The 19,605-nt window shown below is 40.2% G+C and overlaps 1 protein-coding gene across 2 annotated transcripts in view; it reads right to left on the reverse strand.

Annotated features, from left to right (window-relative positions):
* Positions 1 to 229: 229 nt before the first annotated feature.
* Positions 230 to 19,605, reverse strand: part of COL8A1 (collagen type VIII alpha 1 chain) — a 142,440-nt gene continuing 123,064 nt past the window's right edge. For both annotated transcript variants that reach the window (XM_041769841.1, XM_041769850.1), the window contains 2 exons: positions 8,933 to 9,263; positions 230 to 4,885 (listed from right to left, as the gene is read on the reverse strand). In XM_041769841.1, coding sequence (XP_041625775.1) covers positions 2,979 to 4,885; positions 8,933 to 9,260 — 2,235 coding nt within the window. In that variant the 5' untranslated portion in view covers positions 9,261 to 9,263 and the 3' untranslated portion in view covers positions 230 to 2,978. The remainder of the gene's footprint in view (positions 4,886 to 8,932; positions 9,264 to 19,605) is intronic.

Consider the following 19,605-nt stretch of genomic DNA (forward strand, 5'->3'; position numbering starts at 1 on the left):
CCTTTGGGATGGAAAAGCAGCAAGATAGAAGGAACCTGGGGCTCTCACTAGAACTACCACATGAGCCCTGGACTGCTGATGCTTGGAACTATTATGTCAAAGAGAAATAATTGTCCTGTTTAAGCTGTGATTATTGTCGGTCTCTGTTTCAGAGCTCATTAGTATTCCAGGGGATAGAAAAAGTATGAGGTTCGGTGTCAGTTGAGTGATATGAATAAGATGAGAAACATACTTTTAAAGATATTTAATAGGTCTTTTTTTCAAATCAGTACAAAAATTTAAATACAAAAATGATTTGCTATTGACAAGTCTCAAATCTATCATGGAAACTCAAAAAAAAAAAAGTCACCAGTTTTTTATAGAGCACCTTTCATGGTTTTCTATAAAATATTTGAGAACAGTCACCCACTATAGACATTCTTTTCCTCTGTGGGATGTCATGCTGCATTAAAACTCTGTGTTTAAATAACATAATGCCAGTTTGGTCCATTTCACATGGAAAAGTTCTAGTTGATTTTGAATTAAATAGGGATTATAACACTATCCCTAGACTTTTGAGCATGTGGTTGTTTCATCTGTTTTTACACTAATGTGTTAACATGATGTGCAACACTTAAAAGGGAAACAGACAAATAGATAATTATTTAAAACTCTTTTTTTTAAATTATATGGAGTAATTCATTTAGCTCTGAGATTAGCACCATTGTAGAATACACAGTATCTGGCATAGATTTTGCTCCTTCCCTATCTAAAAGTTAGAAGCATATGCCTGATAATATACACACGCACATTATATATATATATGTATATATTTAGGCAATTGAGTAACAACCAATAAATAAGTTGGAAGGTATTTTTAAAAGTGAAATTTGGTCTTAACTAAAGAGGTACTGTCTTTCATACCTGGTGGAAATAAAAAGCCCATACATGTACAGATAAATACGGATTTATGGATCAGCTGATCTGACTTGCTTCCAAGCCATTTCAATGCAGCTATTCAGCAGAAGGAGCCTAATGGATCCCTGTTGCCTCCATAGTCATCAGTCCAAAACCAGCATCCTCAAGACCAACCTGAAGGATGTTTGACCATATAGATGCTGTCTGCTTTGAAAATGAAGTTTGGGTCGGAAAATGAAGTTTGGGTCAGAAATCTTTTGATGGGAAAAGTTTGTCGTAGAATTAGCAGTGCCCTGGTAATGAATTCATTTCTCTTAAGAAATTGAGAAGAAAAGGTGCTCGTATACCATATAGGGGAAAGACACCTATTAGGCCGAGGAGAATTTTCTTGATGGTTAAAATGATTCAGATTTGACATAGACACATTTCCATGTGTGTTTATACCGTATTTATTTGTGTATTTTTCCACCTGTACCTTTCCCCTCACTTTCTTACTCTTAATTTTGAGGAACAGAACATTCTACTACCATAGCCCCACATTATTTCCCACAGTGGCTTTATAGTATCAGCAGCAGACTCATAGCTGACTGAAATATTTTGCCCATGTTTTGAGACCAGATTTGAATGCCCGCAGCAGTTAGTGTGTACCTAAGTGAAAACCTGGAAGGATACTTATTTTTCTCTTTAAACCTATATTGACTCTTGCCTTGCACTGAGTATGAGGTGCCTGAAGTACGAGCTCTTACTGCCCTCTGACATTTCAGATAGCTCTTCCACAGGTTGCTTCTAAAGAAAGAGTTCTTTTCCTACAGTTTTAGTACTTACACTAGGAAGTAGTATATCCCATTTCTAAATTTAAAACTTCAGAAATCGTTTTTTCTTTTTTCTTTTTTTTTTTTCCAAAAAATCTACTTTCCTATAGAATTCTGAAACTCTGAAACTTTTTTTCTTCTCAAATAAAAGATGGTTTGGATTTTGAAAATTGGCTTTGGAACCTCAGACGATATGCCAACTTGCATATATCCTGTACCAGGAAATTTCTTCAAAATTCAGTAGCTACTGAAAAATACTGATCACCCCTTCAAGAGCGAAACAGCATTGTAGTCATTTGTATGGTAGGCAAAGGAGGCGAATTTTTATATGCATGTAAACGCAATTAAAAATTGCTGTTGGTAATGAACATTCCACAATACTGGAAAGTTATTTTTTCCTTGTGACTTCTACATGTTTTATATTAATTGGGTCATAGTGGAAGTTACATAGTGGGAAGAAAAAAAAATACAGAAAATGAAACAAAAAGGATCCTCAAGAAATAAGTGAATTAATTCCTGCTCCTGTCTCCCACCTGGTTTTTTAGCTCCTGTCTTATATCCCCCAAATGGCTCATCCAGTGCGAAGCTCACAGGGTTTGCTGAGTAAATAACACAGCAGGCAATTGGCTCATTTGTTCTTTTAGAGACACGAGATAACACAATTCTGAGTAGGACTCATGTTGATAAAAGACCTGGTCTCTGACAGGCAGGAAATAGCCCTTGGACTAACACCCTACTGCTCCCCCTGACTCCTTCCCACCAGGACTATAACACAGCAGAACTGCTTCCCCACCTTCCCTGACAAAACACCCTCCCATATACAGAGGAAATTATGCAAGTAAATACGGTATATATACTTGTTATCATTAACATTTCTTTAAGCCATATTTATAAATCTTTAAACAATGTGAGCAAGTGACTTTTTAATAGCTATGATCTTTCTACTGAAATATTTTGACTGATCTGAATAAGCAGGTTATCATGGAAGCATATAACAATACAACAGCTAATATGATTCCAGTGGGTACAACACAAGTGTCAGTACTTGATACATAAATCTATCCCATAATTTTTAATTACAGGCTGCTATGCAGAGCATTTAACATGCATCTTAGTTTTTATTTGTACATGATGGTTCAGATTTTCACTTAAATATGACTTTCCAACTATATAAATGTTTTGAAGCAATTATGTTTTTCATTTGGATCTTTTCGGTGCATCATTTTCTTTTCTTCTATTAAATCTCTCTTTCTTTTCTTTTTTTTTTTTTTACATGGGATATAATAAATATCCTGAAAAGGAGGAATGGACGTACTGCCCCGCATAGAGTCCTGCAGCCTGTTCTGAGGGCAGTTGGAGGAACACTCGGTCTCCGGGCCTGAGCAGCAGCACCGCACTCCCAGATGCCTGGTCCAGAAAGCCCTTTTTGTACTCATCGTACGTGTACATCATGGGCTCGTTGTTCTTGAACAGAGCAACCCACACATTGCCCCCCTTGCAGTGAACGTGGTATGCAAAGTAGTAGACCCCAGGGACCTCGCAGGTGAAGATGCCCGTCTGTGGGTTGTAGTTCTGTCTGCCGTTATAGAGCAGTTTGTCAAACTTCACTGGGGCCCCCACAGGTGGGAAAGGCGCAGTCAGCTCAGCTGTGAAGGCAGGCATCTCGTAGGCTGGCCCTCCGTTCTTGCCTTTCTTAGCCCCATAGGCATGGGGGGGTTTCACTCCATCGATTCCCAGCCCCATATCTGGCAGATACTCTCCATGGGGTGGTGGTGTCGGGGGCATTACAGCTGGAGGCCCTGGGGGCCCTGGAGGGCCTGGGGGTCCTGGAAGGCCCGGCTGGCCTTGAGGACCAAGGGCACCAGGCTTCCCTGGGGGCCCATGAAGTCCTGCTACTCCAGGCTTCCCTACTCCAGGGAACCCAGGGGGCCCTGGGATGCCTGGTTCCCCTTTTGGGCCTGGCATTCCAGGTGGTCCAATGGGCCCACTGGGGCCTGCGATCCCTGGGATGCCTGGAGGGCCCTGTAGACCCTGATCCCCTGGGATTCCTGGTTCTCCCTTTGGTCCAAGCAGCCCTGGAGCCCCAGGGAGCCCTGGTAACCCTTTGTGCCCAGCTTCCCCCTTGGGCCCTATGGGACCTGGCAAGCCCCTCATGCCAGGGGGCCCTACTTCACCAAGGAAACCTGGCTTTCCTGGGAAGCCTTGAAGCCCTGGCTCACCCTTGGGACCTGGTGGCCCCTGTGGCCCTACAATGCCACCTTCTCCCTTGGGTCCGGGAAAACCAATAGCACCTGGAGGACCCATAGGACCTGGGATTCCAGGCAGGCCTGGCTCTCCTGGGGGGCCCCCCATTCCAGGGGCACCGACTGGTCCTTTCTCCCCTCTTGGTCCTAGAGCCCCAGGAAGACCCCCTATGCCCTTGTCACCCTTGGGTCCTGGGAAGCCCGGTTTCCCAATCCCTGGAAGGCCTGGGGGTCCTGGCAGCCCTGGCAGTCCTTGCTCCCCTTTGCCACCTGGAAATCCTGGCTGGCCAGGGATCCCATCCTGGCCTGGCTTTCCAACTCCAGGTATCCCAGGAGGCCCTTGAACTCCTGGGACCCCAATAGGGCCTTGGGGCCCAGGTTCCCCTGGAGGACCTGGCTTTCCCAGGGGGCCTTGGGGCCCAGGGAAGCCTGTCACTCCTGGTTTGCCCACCCCGGGAAGTCCAACAGGGCCAGGGGGGCCATGCATCCCTGGAGGACCCTTTAGGCCTGGCAGACCTGGCATCCCAAAGCCCTTCTCTCCTTTCGGACCCTGAAGGCCTGGAGGTCCCGGGGGACCTTTGGGTCCTCGCTCTCCCTTTGCACCTGGCTGCCCCGGTAGCCCTGGCCCACCTGGTTTTCCAATGCCAGGAAGTCCGTGAGGCCCTGGAGGTCCTTGCGGCCCTGGGATCCCCATAGGCCCGATCTCCCCTTTGGGTCCAATGTCACCTTTTGCCCCTGGCATTCCCATGGCTCCTGGCTTTCCTGGCATCCCAGGCATACCTGGTTTTCCAATTCCTGGGTATCCCTGTGGCCCTGGTTTTCCTTTGGTTCCAGGTATCCCATGACCTGGTAAGCCGGGGGGCCCCGGGGGTCCTCTTGGGCCGGGCTCTCCACGGGGGCCTTGCTCCCCTCGTAAACTGGCTAATGGTATTTCTAGTGAGAGAGAGAGGGGACAGAGAGAGTGGGGGGGGGGAGAGAAATTAGTATTTATTATTCCTTATTGAAGAAGTCATGATGATCACTACTTAGTTCTGACACCTCAGCCCATCAGTGACTGAGAGGAGAGACCAGGAACCATGTGTTCGTCTTCCAGGACTCTGATATCAGGACTTACACAGCAGTTAAGCTAATAATTGCTTTGTTCTGTTTGAAATACTGTTTAGAGAATGGGTATCTGTAGCTGCTCTTGTCAGCACTGGTTCAAGTTAAATAAAGCTAAAAAGTAATGAAGAAACATGTTTCCAAGTACAAAACTCCCAAGTTTCCTTATGGTTGTGTTCATTATGAAGATTTTGGAAAATTCAAAAGAAGGGTAAAGAAAAATCAAAGTTGCCTATAATCACCTGACATTTGTATGTATTTCCATGCCATGTGTTCTAGGTGTGTGTATGTATGTATGTGCATACACGTGCATGTGTGTGTATTTTAAACAATGGAGTCATTCTCCATTTTTACTACTTTTTTTTTACTTAATGCTATATTTTTCCAGATCTTTGATTTTTTTATGTAATAATTTATGGCTAAATAATATTTCCTCTTGTGTTAAAATACAGTCTAATGAATTTAGTGAAAAAAATGTAGATTCAGGGAAGAATAGAAGCATTTTATCTTGTAGGTGGTTTAATAACATCTTCTACATGGCACATCTGGGTGGCTCAGTCAGTTGAGTGGCTGACTCTTAATTTTAGCTCGGGTAATAATGTCAGGGTCATGGGATCAAGCCCCACCTAGGGCTCCATGCATAGCAGGGAGTCTGCTTGAGATTCTCTCCCTCTATTCCTCCCCTGCGTGCATGTGCACACACGTACAATCTCTTTCTCTCTCAAATAAATAAATCTTAAAAAAAAAAAAATAGGGATGCCTGGTGGCTCAAGCAGTTGAGCACCTGCCTTCTGCCCAGGGCATGATCCTGGAGTCCCGGGATCAAGTCCTACATCGGGTTCCCTGCAGGGAGCCTGCTTCTCCCTCTGCCTATGTCTCTGCCTCCCTCTGTGTGTCTCTTATGAATAGGTAAATAAAATCTTTAAAAAATAAAATAAAAACAAATAAATAAAGAACATCTTTCCCATCTGTCCTCTAGACCAAATATGTATGCTTAGTATCTTTAATGTGCTATAGGATTCCAGAGTCTTGTGGGAATTCAAATTTTTAATAAATTATTTCTCATTTGCAAATTAGGTTTATTTTATTTTATTTTATTTTTTTAAATATTTTTTTTCTTTATTTATTTGATAGTCACACAGAGAGAGAGAGAGGCAGAGACACAGGCAGAGACACAGGCAGAGGGAGAAGCAGGCTCCATGCACCGGGACCCCAATGTGGGATTTGATCCCGGGTCTCCAGGATGGCGCCCTGGGCCAAAGGCAGGCGCCAAACCGCTGCGCCACCCAGGGATCCCCTGCAAATTAGGTTTAAAACAAGAGAAGTGAATAAGATACTTTAAGTTGACAAGCAGTGTGGAGAAGGAATTGAGCTGGAAAGAACAGAAAGTTCTTTTTGGCCTTGAAATGAGGTCTGGACTGGGCCACTTCAGTGTCTCTGCTTGCCTCTCTGTGCAGTAAGGCTAATACGACCATACTACATGATTAGATGATAGATGTGAGAGACATTAGGCTTTCACAAATGATCAAAATACAAAGCACATTTTTCTCACTATGATTATGCTCTGTCTTTCAGAGCAAAACAATTCTATATAGTAGTAGTATCTTGTATACTACTGAAATGAAATGAAATGAATAATAGTTTTATTTTAACCAACAGTCATATCTTAATCTTGACCATTATATTTTTCACTGAGCTACTCTCAGGGAACAAATGAACCATAGAACTCCTATTCTTAGCAAATGCTCCCAATGCAGTCTGGTTCCCATCAGAATGAGTTCAGGAAATGCCAAAAGCCAGGCAGGCCAATTAAGAAAGGAAGGAAAACAAATAGCTGAGATAATCTCCTAAGTGGACGATCAGCTCCTAAAAAGAAGAAGATTGGGGATACCTCATTTATGCTAGGTTGATATTCTAATACTATTAGGGTATGTTCTTTCTAAGCAGTGAATTATGCAGCTACTATATCAAGAGCGTCTGGAGCAAGGTCATATCTTCTCATCAGGAGTCCTTGGTGTCGGGATCCCTGGGTGGCGCAGCGGTTTGGCGCCTGCCTTTGGCCCAGGGCGCGATCCTGGAGACCCGGGATCGAATCCCACATCAGGCTCCCAGTGCATGGAGCCTGCTTCTCCCTCTGCCTGTGTCTCTGCCTCTCTCTCTCTCTCTCTGTGACTATCATAAATAAATAAAAATTAAAAAAATAAATAAAAAAAAAAAAAAAAAAAAGGAGTCCTTGGTGTCCAGCACGGTGCCTGGAACATACCCTGCTCCTAGCTAAGGTTTCTTGAATGACCAGTTATAGCAACTCAAAAGTTTGTTACTTACCTATGCCTTTGATTTTCTCAACAAATCTTAACAGATGAAGAAAAAGTAGTTTCAGAGAGGTTTGTTTTTTGTTTTGGGTTTTTGTTTTTGTTTTTTTTAGTTGAAATATAGTTGACATACAATATTATATTATTTTCAAGTCTTTCATTTCTGGCCTCTAGGCTTCTTAGCACCAAATCCACTAGTACCCCAGAAGTAGAGCTTCTTGCTTTTTCAGGGACCAGTGGGAATGACCTCTGTTTCCTCAAGGGGAATTCTGTGCTGATGCAGTTCCTTTCCTACAAATACTAGGTTTCCAAGGAATCCAGATATACCTCATGAAGTTTAAAAAGGTGTCTCTCACAGTGATAAGCATTTTGTAGGTGTTGAATAATGAATATGGCAGGAAAGCCATGGGAAAAATTTTCATCTCTACCTGCAGTCCTTACCCTTCATAGTCTCCTATCAGTTTATTGACTAACAGTTGTAATAGCTTAATTAAAGTGCTCTTAAAAACACTGGCATTTGTCTAGCACCTTGTTCACAAAGTGCTTTCAAATACATATATATGTATATATATATATTTTTAACACAGTAGTTCCTTACAACATTGTTCTTCTACCTCAGAAGACTGACTAGTCACCTTTTTAAATTTTGAGTTATCCAGAGATTTACTGAAACAGAAACAAGTTGGCCAGATACTCGCTTGGAAAAAAGCAGTTTTAATGGTATTCAAAAATATATTTTAAAAGGTATTCTAGCACAAGTTTTCTTTGTACACTAGATATGCTGTAAACTTTTTTGTAAATATTTTAAGGGTGTCGGTTCTTAAGAACTAAAAGTTATTCCAAATCTATCTTGTGCTCCTGAAAAACTACAGAAAAGCACTTGAAAGCTGTTTCTTTAAGATATGGATTTCTTTTTTTATTCTTGCTGGTAATACATTGCTGCACCGAATTATGTGCGATTTTTCACTCAGGATCATCATGATGCTGCGAAATTTCATTGATAACCTATCCATCTCTAGTTTCAACCATCTTAATCAGAAGTGTCCTTTTTGAGTGAGTGTCAATCAGAGGGAGTGAATCCAGATTGGTTTTCTTCAGGTTCAGGGAAGAAAAGTTTGGGAGAACAGAGCAATCGTGCTCTCTGTGCCTTCCAGCAGCTTCCTGTAAGATTGTCACCTTTTCCCCGCACTGCTTTAATCCCCCAGCATCTGGCCCAGCTTCTGACACAAAAATAGATGCTCATTAAATAGTTGCCAAACTACTGGATAGATAGTTTGGTGGAATAGATAATGAATAAGGGAATAGATAATGAATAAGGGAATAAATATAGATTTGTGCCATATAATGCTATTAAAATAATAAAGCACAACGTAAAACAGTAATTTTGTTTGTATTTTTAGGTCTTGAACTTTCCAAGGATAGAGTTAAGAACACAGTAAACAATGAATGTCAGTAACACATTCTAAAATAAAAATTTCTAAAATTTAGCTTCTCCCCCTGATCTTACAGTTTCAGATTTTGGAAAGCTGCTGTTTTGTAACAGCATAGGAATATGATATGATGTTACCTTTGCCTTTCTTAGGTGCCGCTTCCTTGCCCATTCTTGGTACCGGCTGAATTTCCTTCATGTATTGGGGCAGATGTGGATATTCTTTGCCATACTGCACGTGGGGCAGCTCCTTGCCCATGCTAAGGCCATCTTTGCCCAAAGGCATGTGAGGTACTTGCTGGCCCAGAGGCTGGTATTGTGGAATTTGCGGTGGGATCTGAGGAGGAATTTGTGGTGGCAGTGGCTTGATCCCATAGTAAGCACCAGCCTGAATGAGCCTGACGGAGCCCAGGGAAATGGTAAGCAGCACTCCCAGCAGCTGCAGAGGGCCAGGCGGCGCAGCCATCACCTGTGGGAGGAATGAATGCACCGACATGGTGAGAGCTAGCAGGCCACATGACAGGTTTGGTTAGATAAAAGAAACAGTCTTTATCATCAGAACGTCACCCATGGAAGACAAATGAAAAGGAGGAAGACCGTTACCTCTCAGTAGGAAACAAGCAAAAAACAGAAAGGAGAAGGAACTGTCAACTGAAGGCAGTGGGTGGGATCATAAACCATGGGAAATACTGCTGTATTGTATCCCTAAATATCAATCCTGCCTTCTTCCATAGTGTTGGAACTCTTGATTTTTAGCTGGAACAGAGCAGCCCAGGATAAAGATATTTCAGCCAGGTGTGGCGATGTGACAAAGTTCTCTCCAATTAGATGTAGTTGTAATGGGTACAACTTCTGAGAAGAATCTTGAGAGTGGCCCTGTTTTTCCTCTTCCTGCTGGCTGAAATGTGGAAATGTTGCCTGGAAACAGACCAGATGCCTTGGACCAGCAAGTGACCTCTGTGTACTGAGCATGGTGGAGCCAACAAGGTAGAAGAAACCTCAGCCTTGGTTGAATACTAAGGCCCCTAGTAATCCTTACATTTGAAATTTGTTTATATAAGAGCTAGTTTTATCATCTCCTTTAATCACTTATTTTGAATGTCACACATTTGCACTAAATTGAATCCTAATAGATAAAGAGTACATTGTTCCAAAGGAGGCAAACTTGGTGGCCAGCCAGGCTTTTGTTAGTATGTGCCAAAATTCTAAGTGGAGATAGCAATTGATAGGTTTTATGCAGGGGTTGAGACTTTGCATCTGCCCTTTGGGTACTTTGGTATGGTCTCAGATAAACGTAAGAGTTAAAGAATGAGCAAACAAAACTGCAGAAGCCTTCTGAATTGGGAAGGAGGTACTTCATGTGACAGCCCCCAAATATTTTAAAACTCAGTATCATAATTATGTACATACAGGAATTACATTTCGTTCTTCTACTTGAATACTCTAGAGTCATTGATTTAGAATTTGCCTAATTGGACCTGGAGTCCACTGAAGTTGGTCTTTATACTGTTAGAAAAGAAAGGAGTTTACAAGGCAAACTAGTATAAATAACATAACGATGTTTAACTACTCACTAGAATAATTTGTACAAGCCCTTTAATAGCATCCTTTGCAGTTTAACAGTTATTAAGAGATATATTAATGGGGCTTATTTATTTGTAGAAAAACAACCTGGATCAGACCTCTGGAAATGCCCAGGGCTGAAAACCTGAAAGCCCAGGGAGCTGCAGTGCTCACAAAGGCCCACTAGAGGGTGAGTGTGGTACACATTGAAATCTCCCTGGTACTGTCTCTACCTAACAAGGGGCTTCCCACAACCTCCTTAAAGGTCTTGATGAAAATCTGAATCCTCAGTGAAGGGTCATCATCATTCTGGAGAAAGAAGTGGCAAGGTTCTCGCAATTTTTAAGGTAAGGATATTCTGGGGAACTTTGAATAAGCTATCTCTAAATAATTTTAATTTCCATTCTGTGAGTTTGTTTTCTTTGCTTCTGCCTTACTTGATTCTGGATCATAGTTTTCCACCTCTTAGAAAATATGTGTTGACTTTGCGACATCCTATTCAAGAGTAATGCCAAGAGTGTGAACAGGCTAAGGAGAACTGGTTAATAAAAAGCACCTAAGAAAATATTTAATGGAGTCTCTACCAAAAAATCCACTGCTTTACAATTTTTCTAAATATACTAACTAGTCATTTTCCCCAAAAAACATCTGTCAGCAAAACGATTTATAAAGCTTTCTCCATTTCATAAATCAGAACAGTCTCAAGAACTGGTTGATTCAGTTGTGCTCTAAGTAATACATGTGCTGGTAATTGGGGGGAGGTAGAGGCAGTTATTTTCTGTCTTTCTAAGAATGATTAATTATCATAAACCTTTTGGAAAGAGCCCCCAAATTAGTAATGACTTGTACTCAGTAATAGTTTTATTTTAGATGGGGACAAAAAAAATTTGCTGTAAGTACTCAGTGATAAATTTATTGACCACTTACCAAACATAATGCTAGACCCATCCAGGGATTACAAAGATAAATATAATTTGGTCAATGGGCCCTGCACCCACAGGGCTTATACTTTTTTAGTAGGTGTGACAGATGTGTAAACTATTAATGAGTAGCACGGGATATCCAGAAAAAAGTAAATTTCCTACCCTCTTCTGTCCAGTAACTTAAGTCCCTTCCCTTTGAAGCAACAATTTTCCCCATTTTCCTCATGTTTCTGGAGGTGTTCTAGGAATATGTACACACACTACACACACCTTTAAAGCACAAATCACAGTATACTATACACCCCACTGTTCCTTACTTTGTTCATGCAGAAGACTAGAACTTGAGACATTATTTCTCAGTTTTGTACATCTGAACAGATCCTTTAACTTCTTCATTTGTGTTAATAAGACACATTGTTCTTTAAAGTCCTTACCATTCAATGTCTAAGGCAGTCACTAGAGAGCTAAAAATGTTAATTCATACCAGAAACATACGGTAATACCCGGTAATGTATAAGCTGGGACTTAATTCCATCTTTGGGAGTGACTGAATTTATTTACTAAACCCTAAGCTTGTGGTGATGTCTTTAAGAATAAGCTAGGATGCTTGGCCCTTCACCCTTCCATCAATTCAGCGATTGTGTTGGATTATACTTAATAATCTTTAAACCAGGACAATCTAATGAAACATTGGAAAACTGGAAGAAAGAGAAATGCCTGGAAGAAGACCAGTTGAATACCAAAGGCCCAGTGGGATCCTACTTTACTACAATTATTTCCTCTTGTAGGCTTGGCCTTTCTCTCCTGAAAACCACCTCCTTAGGTCTGCCATCTGCCATTTCTCTGGCTCTTTATTTAAATAAACTTTGTTCAGTTTTAACTTGAATATTTATGTAGGGGCCCCGATTAGAATTTACCGCTTGACTTACCCTTACTAATTTCCCTCTTGTCCCTGAGGATATTTTTGGTGGTCAAAGTGGTGTGGTGGTTCTCCCCAAATCACTCAAAAGAACATCAGATTTGTGTAATGCTGTACAAACACCTGGCAGGAGGAAGGAGCCTTGGAATTTCAGCTGGGAAAAATGGTAATCATGGGTTTTCTTGCCCCTTTTTCTGAGGATGCAGGACACAAAATGTGAGTTCTAGTCGATGTTTTCTTAGATTTCTATTTGATAATGTGTGTATGCACGCTTGATTATACACGAACATAAACATGTATAATGTGTGTGGACAGTGGATCTTTGCCAGTCAGGCCAACTTAGTGATGGGTCTCATGTCATTATGGGAGAAGCCTTTAGAAGAAGCCAAAGACCTGGATTTCGGTTGTACCTCTGCCATTCATCATGTGGCTTTGGGCAAGTCCCTTATCTTCACTAAGCCTCAGTTTCCTTCCCTATAAAACAGCAACTATAAAAAAGAAAGTTACAATCCTGGCCTCTCCCACAGAGCTGTTCAAGGACACAAATGATAATATGAATTATTTTTTGTAAGCTGAAAAGCACCGTTCAAATTTAAGTTATTATTAATGGAGTGTGACCAAAAAGACAAATCAAAACCAACTGAAATGTCAAAGACTTTCAAAGAAGGATACTAGCCAAAATAAATGTGAGGTTAACTGCAGTAATGATAAACCTAACATGAATAAAATAATAATGACCATTAAAATGTACTTGTTAAAAATGGCAAAAAAGAACAGCTGAACTAGGGCAGTTACTCATTCTGGTGTCAGAATTGCCAATGCTAATCATTCTGAACAGCCCTAAATGGTTCCCTATATTTGGGAAGGGCTGCAGTAAGTTTCAGTTTCCTCATGTGACCCGTAATGTATATAGCAGAATAATATGATATATATTATTTTAGACGCTCCTCAGCATTTTATTTGCACATTTATCCCCATGAGATATTGGCTTGTTGTGCAAAAGAATGTTTAAGTATTTAAACCTTCAGTTCTTGCCCTAAATCCAACTTTCCCTTTCACATGGTGCTAACACAGTGCGCATGTCTGCCTGCTACCGAGTGTGTGTGTGTGTGTGTGTGTGTGTGTGTGTGTGTGTGTGGTGTAGACAAGCCTCTCTCATCTGCTGCTTGACAGTCCCTCACACAGGATTTGTAGTTTCTCAAGGCCTCAGATTTTTTTTTTAAGATTTTATTTGTTTATTCACAAGAGATACAGAGAGGCAAAGACATAGGCAGAGGGAGAAGCAGACTCCATGCAGGGAGCCTGATGCAGGACTTGATCCCAGAACCCTGGGGTTACAACCTGAGCCAAAGGCAGATGCTTAACCACTGAGCCACCCAGATGCTCCATCAAGCCCTCAGATTTATCATCTTTGAAGCAAGGGGAAGTTAGAATCCTACTCCTGCAGTATTCACCAGAATTGTCTTCTTGGCTTTCCTATCCATGCCTCTCAAAGAGTGTTCTCTACTGTTTGCATTTCTCAGAGCAATTCATTCCTTAGCTATAGATATGTGAGGAGTGCCTACTAATTGTTACAAACTGTTATGGGTACTGGAGAGAGGAGTGAATTAGAGAGATGAGGTCCATGATCTTATTGAACTCACATTCCAGTGTGGGGAGATGGGCAATAATAAACAAGTTAAAGATAAATTTTATAGTTTTAGATTTGAGTGCTGTGAAAAAAAAAAAAAACGAGTGAAGGGCTAGAGAATGACTTGAAGTAAAGACACTATTTTGGAAAGGGTGATGGCAGGAGATATCCCTGAGGAAGCAAATTTTGGATAGAGATATGAAAGTTGAAAGCCTTGTTTGTCTCTCATGATACAATACTAAAACAAACAAACAAACAAAAAATCCAGAAAGTCCGATATATCACAATGATAGGTGACTTTCCCTAATGTAAACCATTGTTTCAAAGCTTTATGCTTCATGTATGTCTGTCCTCATTTTGACCTCTTTATTATATCCTTTTTTTTCCCCTGGAGTTTTCTTTTTTTCTTTTAAATCTTTCTCTAGATTTCAACCCTACTATGTAAGTTTGCTAGGTCTACCATGACCAAGTATCTTAGACTGGATGGTTTAAACAATGGAAGTTTAGTTTCCCCCCAACTGTGGAGACTAGAAGTCAGAAGTCAAGATATTGGCATAGTGGGTTTCTTCTGAGATCCATCTCCTTGGCTTGTAGATGGCCATCTTCTTCCTATGTCTTCACATGATCTTTCCTCTGTGTATTTGTGTCCTTTATTAGGACACTAGTCATGTTAGATTAGAGCCTACCCTACTGAACTCATTTTGACTTAATTTCCTCTTTAAAAAACCCCTCTTTAAATACAGTCACATTTCAAAGGGTTAGGATTTCAAAATATGAATTTGGGTGGAAACACAACTCAGCCAATACCTACCGTTCCTGTAGACCAGGCCAATTCCTGCCTCTTCTGCAAAGTCTTCCCTACCTTTTAAACCATTATTATCTTCCTTGTCCTATTGAAATTTAACACAAAGTTAAATGCAGCTCATCAACCTTATGTTTTTTCCTTTCCTTTCCTTTTCTTTTCTTTTCTTTTCTTTTCTTTTCTTTTCTTTTCTTTTCTTTTCTTTTTTCTTTCTTTCTTTTTTTTTTCGGTTCATTAAACCTCAATATGATTGTTAAGTTTCCTGAGAACAAGGAAAATATGTGATATTAGTTTGATTTTCTCAGCGTCTATTGAAAGAGCTTTATAGTCAAAACTCTTAAGGTTGGTAGGGGCTTTAGAAAATATCTACTTTAGCCTCATTCTGCATTTAGAATCCTGTCTACAAGAGTTGCTAACAGAAAGCCTTCATCTTTCCTACTTAGATATAATGATAGAAACATTCATAAAGCAACCTATTACCATGTCATACAACTTTCTTTAAGATTTATGTATTTTAGAGAGAGAAAGAGCACAAGCCGGGGAGGAGCAGAGAGAAAGAATCTGAAGTAGATTCCCTGCTGAGCACGGAACCCGACCTGGGGCTCCATCTCACGACCCTGAGATCATGACCTGAGCCAAAGCCAAGAGTTGGTCACTTAGTTGACTGAGCCATCAGGTACCCTATGTCGTACAACTTTTGTTATTATTTTTACCTAAGCAGCTGGTAGGGAAGACCCACTTTTTTTGATTCATACATGGCAGTGCCCATATAGCTTGCTTTTAATGGGAAGTGAGAAGGGGAAATTAAGAATATATCCCAAAATTGGCTAAGGCAAAAGATGAATGGTTACATGACCTGTTACTTTTATGCCAATAAGCCTACCTTAGGATCATTTAAGGATATATAACTTATTGCATAATTGATTAGCATTCAAGATATTAACAACTCTGTTGATCAGGATATGGTTTTATTGCCCTTTACTATATTAACTAGTTTTGTATCTGACATAGTGTTATCTCAGCATTCTTTTTTATCAGCTCATTATGATAAAAATGAACCCAAGTTCATAATATTTTATTTCACACCAACTTTGTCATCATGTTAAATAAAACTTTGACATGTTCACTTGTGAATGAGAATTGTGTTAACATTTTGAAAGTTACTCTTTGATAGGGCATAAAAAAATAACCAAAAACCTAAATATAGGCAGTGTTGGATAATATGGAGAAAAAGCAGGAGAGGGTAGCTAAGGAGGCAGATGGGTATCATTTGTGCAGATGATATTCTTTGAAACCCATTTTACTATAGAAATGGAGTCTTCTGTGCGTGGATGAGCTGGCACCTGCATTTTAAAGGAAGGTAGAAGCAACTTTAAATAATAGAGGGTAGAGAAATTCTGAGGGATTTTGGAGGAGATTAAATGTGAGCAGAGTTGATTGCTGCATGGAAGAGAGTCCCAGAAAAGGAGATCTCCAGTGAAGGAACAGTCAAGAAAAGAAAAACTCATTTCAGAAAGGCTTTTTATATTTATTATAGGATATGTATTGTAAATCCCCTCCTTCATGTCCTCAGAGATGAAGAAACTCTAATCCTGCTGAAGAAAACCTAATTCTTTGGTGGGAATTGATTTGGGGGTTAGGTGGAAGAATGGTTCAATGCTGCTCCAGGGTGACAAGGGGCCAAACCAGTGACTGAATATGAGAAAACCAGAAAACCAGAAAACCAGAACCAGAGCAGAGGATGGCTAGGGGAGGTGGGCCAAAGAACATAAAAGTTATAATAATATTAGATACATTTTTGAGAACTTACTTTATGCGAGCACCATGAACATACTTCAAATATATTAATAATCTTGTATCCACTTACTAAGTTTTTTAAAATGTTAAACTCAAATGATATCTCCCCATCCTGTATTTATAAAGTTGAGTATTTTACTGAAATTCAAGACTGTTCGATTCTGAGTTAAAGCTTTTAAATTCTTATTTGATTACTTTTAGGAGCCATCATCTAATACATTATCTAACAAATCTTTCTACTTTGTTTTACAAGTATAGATCTAATTATACTGTCACTTTTCTCCATCTTGTCCTCCAAATACTAAGGCTGCCTTTTTAATTGAAAGAGTTTCTCTGTTATATAGGATGTGATCCTGGACTGGTTCCCTTCCTTTTTGCTTCTTGGACTAGGGACACAAGCTTGAAGGCATTCATGAAGCCAGAAAGCCACTAGCAACATGAAGATGCTAAGATGAAGCCTAAAGAAATATGTTGAAATATTAGATGTTGGTCAGTCACTCCAATGAAGGCATTGGACAAGATCATCCCATAAGCACTCATTAGTTTTAATCAATCTGCCCACTTACATCTATCAGGACTGATGTAAATATAAGGTGGCTTAATTTACAGGCTTCACTGATGAATCCTCTATAACCAAGAGCAGCAAACAATCTCACCTACGAGCTATGGGTAGAGCATGATGTCACAGGGCCTACAGAAATTTGAGATGTAAATCAGGTTATATCCCCAGCTCTAGAAATGGGCCACCCACATAAACCTTCCAAAATAATCCCCACATTCCACAAATTCTCCAGAAGAGGAGATTTCACAACATTCCCCAGTAACCAACTGCAGGATTTCATAGACCTACATTTCTTAATATCTAATCTGGATCTTGCTGAACTTTAAACTCATTTCCTCTTTTCCATTCTCAAAGGAGGTGGGAAACATCTGGAGAATATTTTCCTTAAAATAATAGTCCACATACTCGAAGTCTGCAATTAACTCCTTTTGTCTCTCTAAATGGAATCATGTCAGCTGCCAAATAGTTTATAAAATACTTGAGAGGACTCCTAAAAGAGAAAGTTCTAAAGTGGAATCCTTTTTTTGCTTGGTTCTGCTAGTCTCCCTATAACATGAACATATCATTGTTCTCAGAGCATAGAGCACCTAAATTCTAGTTCTGACCTAAAAAAGTTACCTATCCTGCCAAGGCATTGGTTTCCTCATTTGCAAAATGAGAACATTGGCTACATGACTTCAAGGTCCCCTCTAGTTCTAAAATTCTGTGGTAGCTGTGAACATGAATAACATATCCACACTTCATAGATAAATGATTTCATGAAAGTACATGCTCAAGCCTTTTGGATATCATAAAGTTAATTAATCTCACACTTCCAGTTATTTTTCAATATTTATCTCTCCCTTCTTACAGTTGGAGATGGAACAGGAAGATTTGAATGGTGCCCCCTCCCTGTAAGTATTCTCTGATGAAATGAGCTGCACCTGTCCAGAAACAAAAAGAAGGACCTTTTTAATAAAAAACAAAGTTTGTGAATCAAAATCTGATTTATAATTTTCCTACCATATTTAAAGACTGAATGAAAATTAAAAATTGCTTAGAGAAAATCTTCTAAAAGTAGCTACAAATGATTTAAAACAACAACAACAACTTCTTCCAAAGTGTAAGCTTAAAAATTCCCTCGAGTCACTTAGCAAACATTGATGTATTTCACAACATTCCCCAGTAACCAACTGCAGGATTTCATAGACCTACATTTCTTAATATCTAATCTGGATCTTGCTGAACTTTAAACTCATTTCCTCTTTTTTTTTTTTTTTTAAATCCCCCGAGCTCCAACAGACAAGTCACCAGACTGTGATGTAAAAGCCATCAATAGCTCAGATTAATCCAGTGGTCCTCAAAGTGTGGCCCCAGTGAGCAACATCAGCAATACTTGGGAACTTACCAGAAATGCAAATTCTCAAGCCCCACATCAGATCAACTGAATCAGAAACCGTGGCGGGGGGAGGGGGGATGTTAAGGCTTAACAATATGTTTTAATACGTGCCCTTCAGGTTTTTCTGACATGTGCTAAAAAGTCAGAGAAATGGCAAATGAATACAGAGCTCGCATCTTGGGAAGGAGAGGAAGGTAATGAATAGTATGACATTCATTTTGCAAGAAAAATCGAAGATCTGAAACTTAAGGACAGTTCTATAACAAAGTAGCCTGTGATGAGAGCATCCCAAAAATAAGGTTCTCCCCATTCTGTGGGCCTGGGGATATGCAGCAAGGTCAGTTCCTTCCTGGTGATCCTGAGAAGAACTGGAGAGCACTCTGTAGAGCATCATTCTTCATTCTCTGTACCACTACAGTTTGTGTAAATTATACAATGTGAACTGAAGCTGTTCTTAAGCTGTTGCAAGGGAGAATGGGGAAGGTTCCTCTAATGTAATCCATCGAGCAGGACATTGTAAAATTGCTTATTTAGAGCAAACAGTTATAATCTATTATGTAAAATATAAATTTCATGGAACGTTTGTTCACTGGAACACACTTTTTTTTTCCTGCTGCAAACATTTTGATCTCAGCCTGAACTCTTGTCCAGGCCAGTGGCATTATGGGTGAATTTCAACCAACAGAACTCAGCAATATCCTGTCACGTGGATAGTTACAACTTAGCAGTTGTGTGTGTGTTTTAAAAATTTTATTTGTTTGAGAGACAGAGTGTGAGAGCATGAAAGAGAGTGAGAGCATGAGCAGGGAGGATGGGTAGAGAGAGAAGCAGACTCCCCACTGAGCAGGGAGCCCTGATACAGCTCAATTCCAGGATCTTGGGATCATGACCTGAGCCCAAAGCATATGCTTAATGGATTAAGCCACCCAGGTGTCCAAGTTGTGTTTGAAGTACTCCTTTGTAAGTAACACATGAATTGAATAAAATAAAGTGATAAAATTATACTCATTCCCAAAATATCTGAGGTCACAGAGAATAGAAAGTCTAAACCAAGTTAGGCAAAAAGACAAGAGCATATAACATGTTCCCTGAATGGCCTTCATCTAGGTGCTAAAGTTTAAGAAGCTGGAGTTCCAGGGCAACTCCAGATATGGGAGGGAGGGACAGAGAGGAGTAGATGGCTTGCTTATGGATTCCAATTTTCTGAGGAAGGCTGTCATATTAGAAACTCTTGCCT

Source organism: Vulpes lagopus, chromosome 1 (genome assembly GCF_018345385.1).
Source record: "Vulpes lagopus strain Blue_001 chromosome 1, ASM1834538v1, whole genome shotgun sequence".
Lineage (NCBI taxonomy): Eukaryota > Metazoa > Chordata > Mammalia > Carnivora > Canidae > Vulpes > Vulpes lagopus.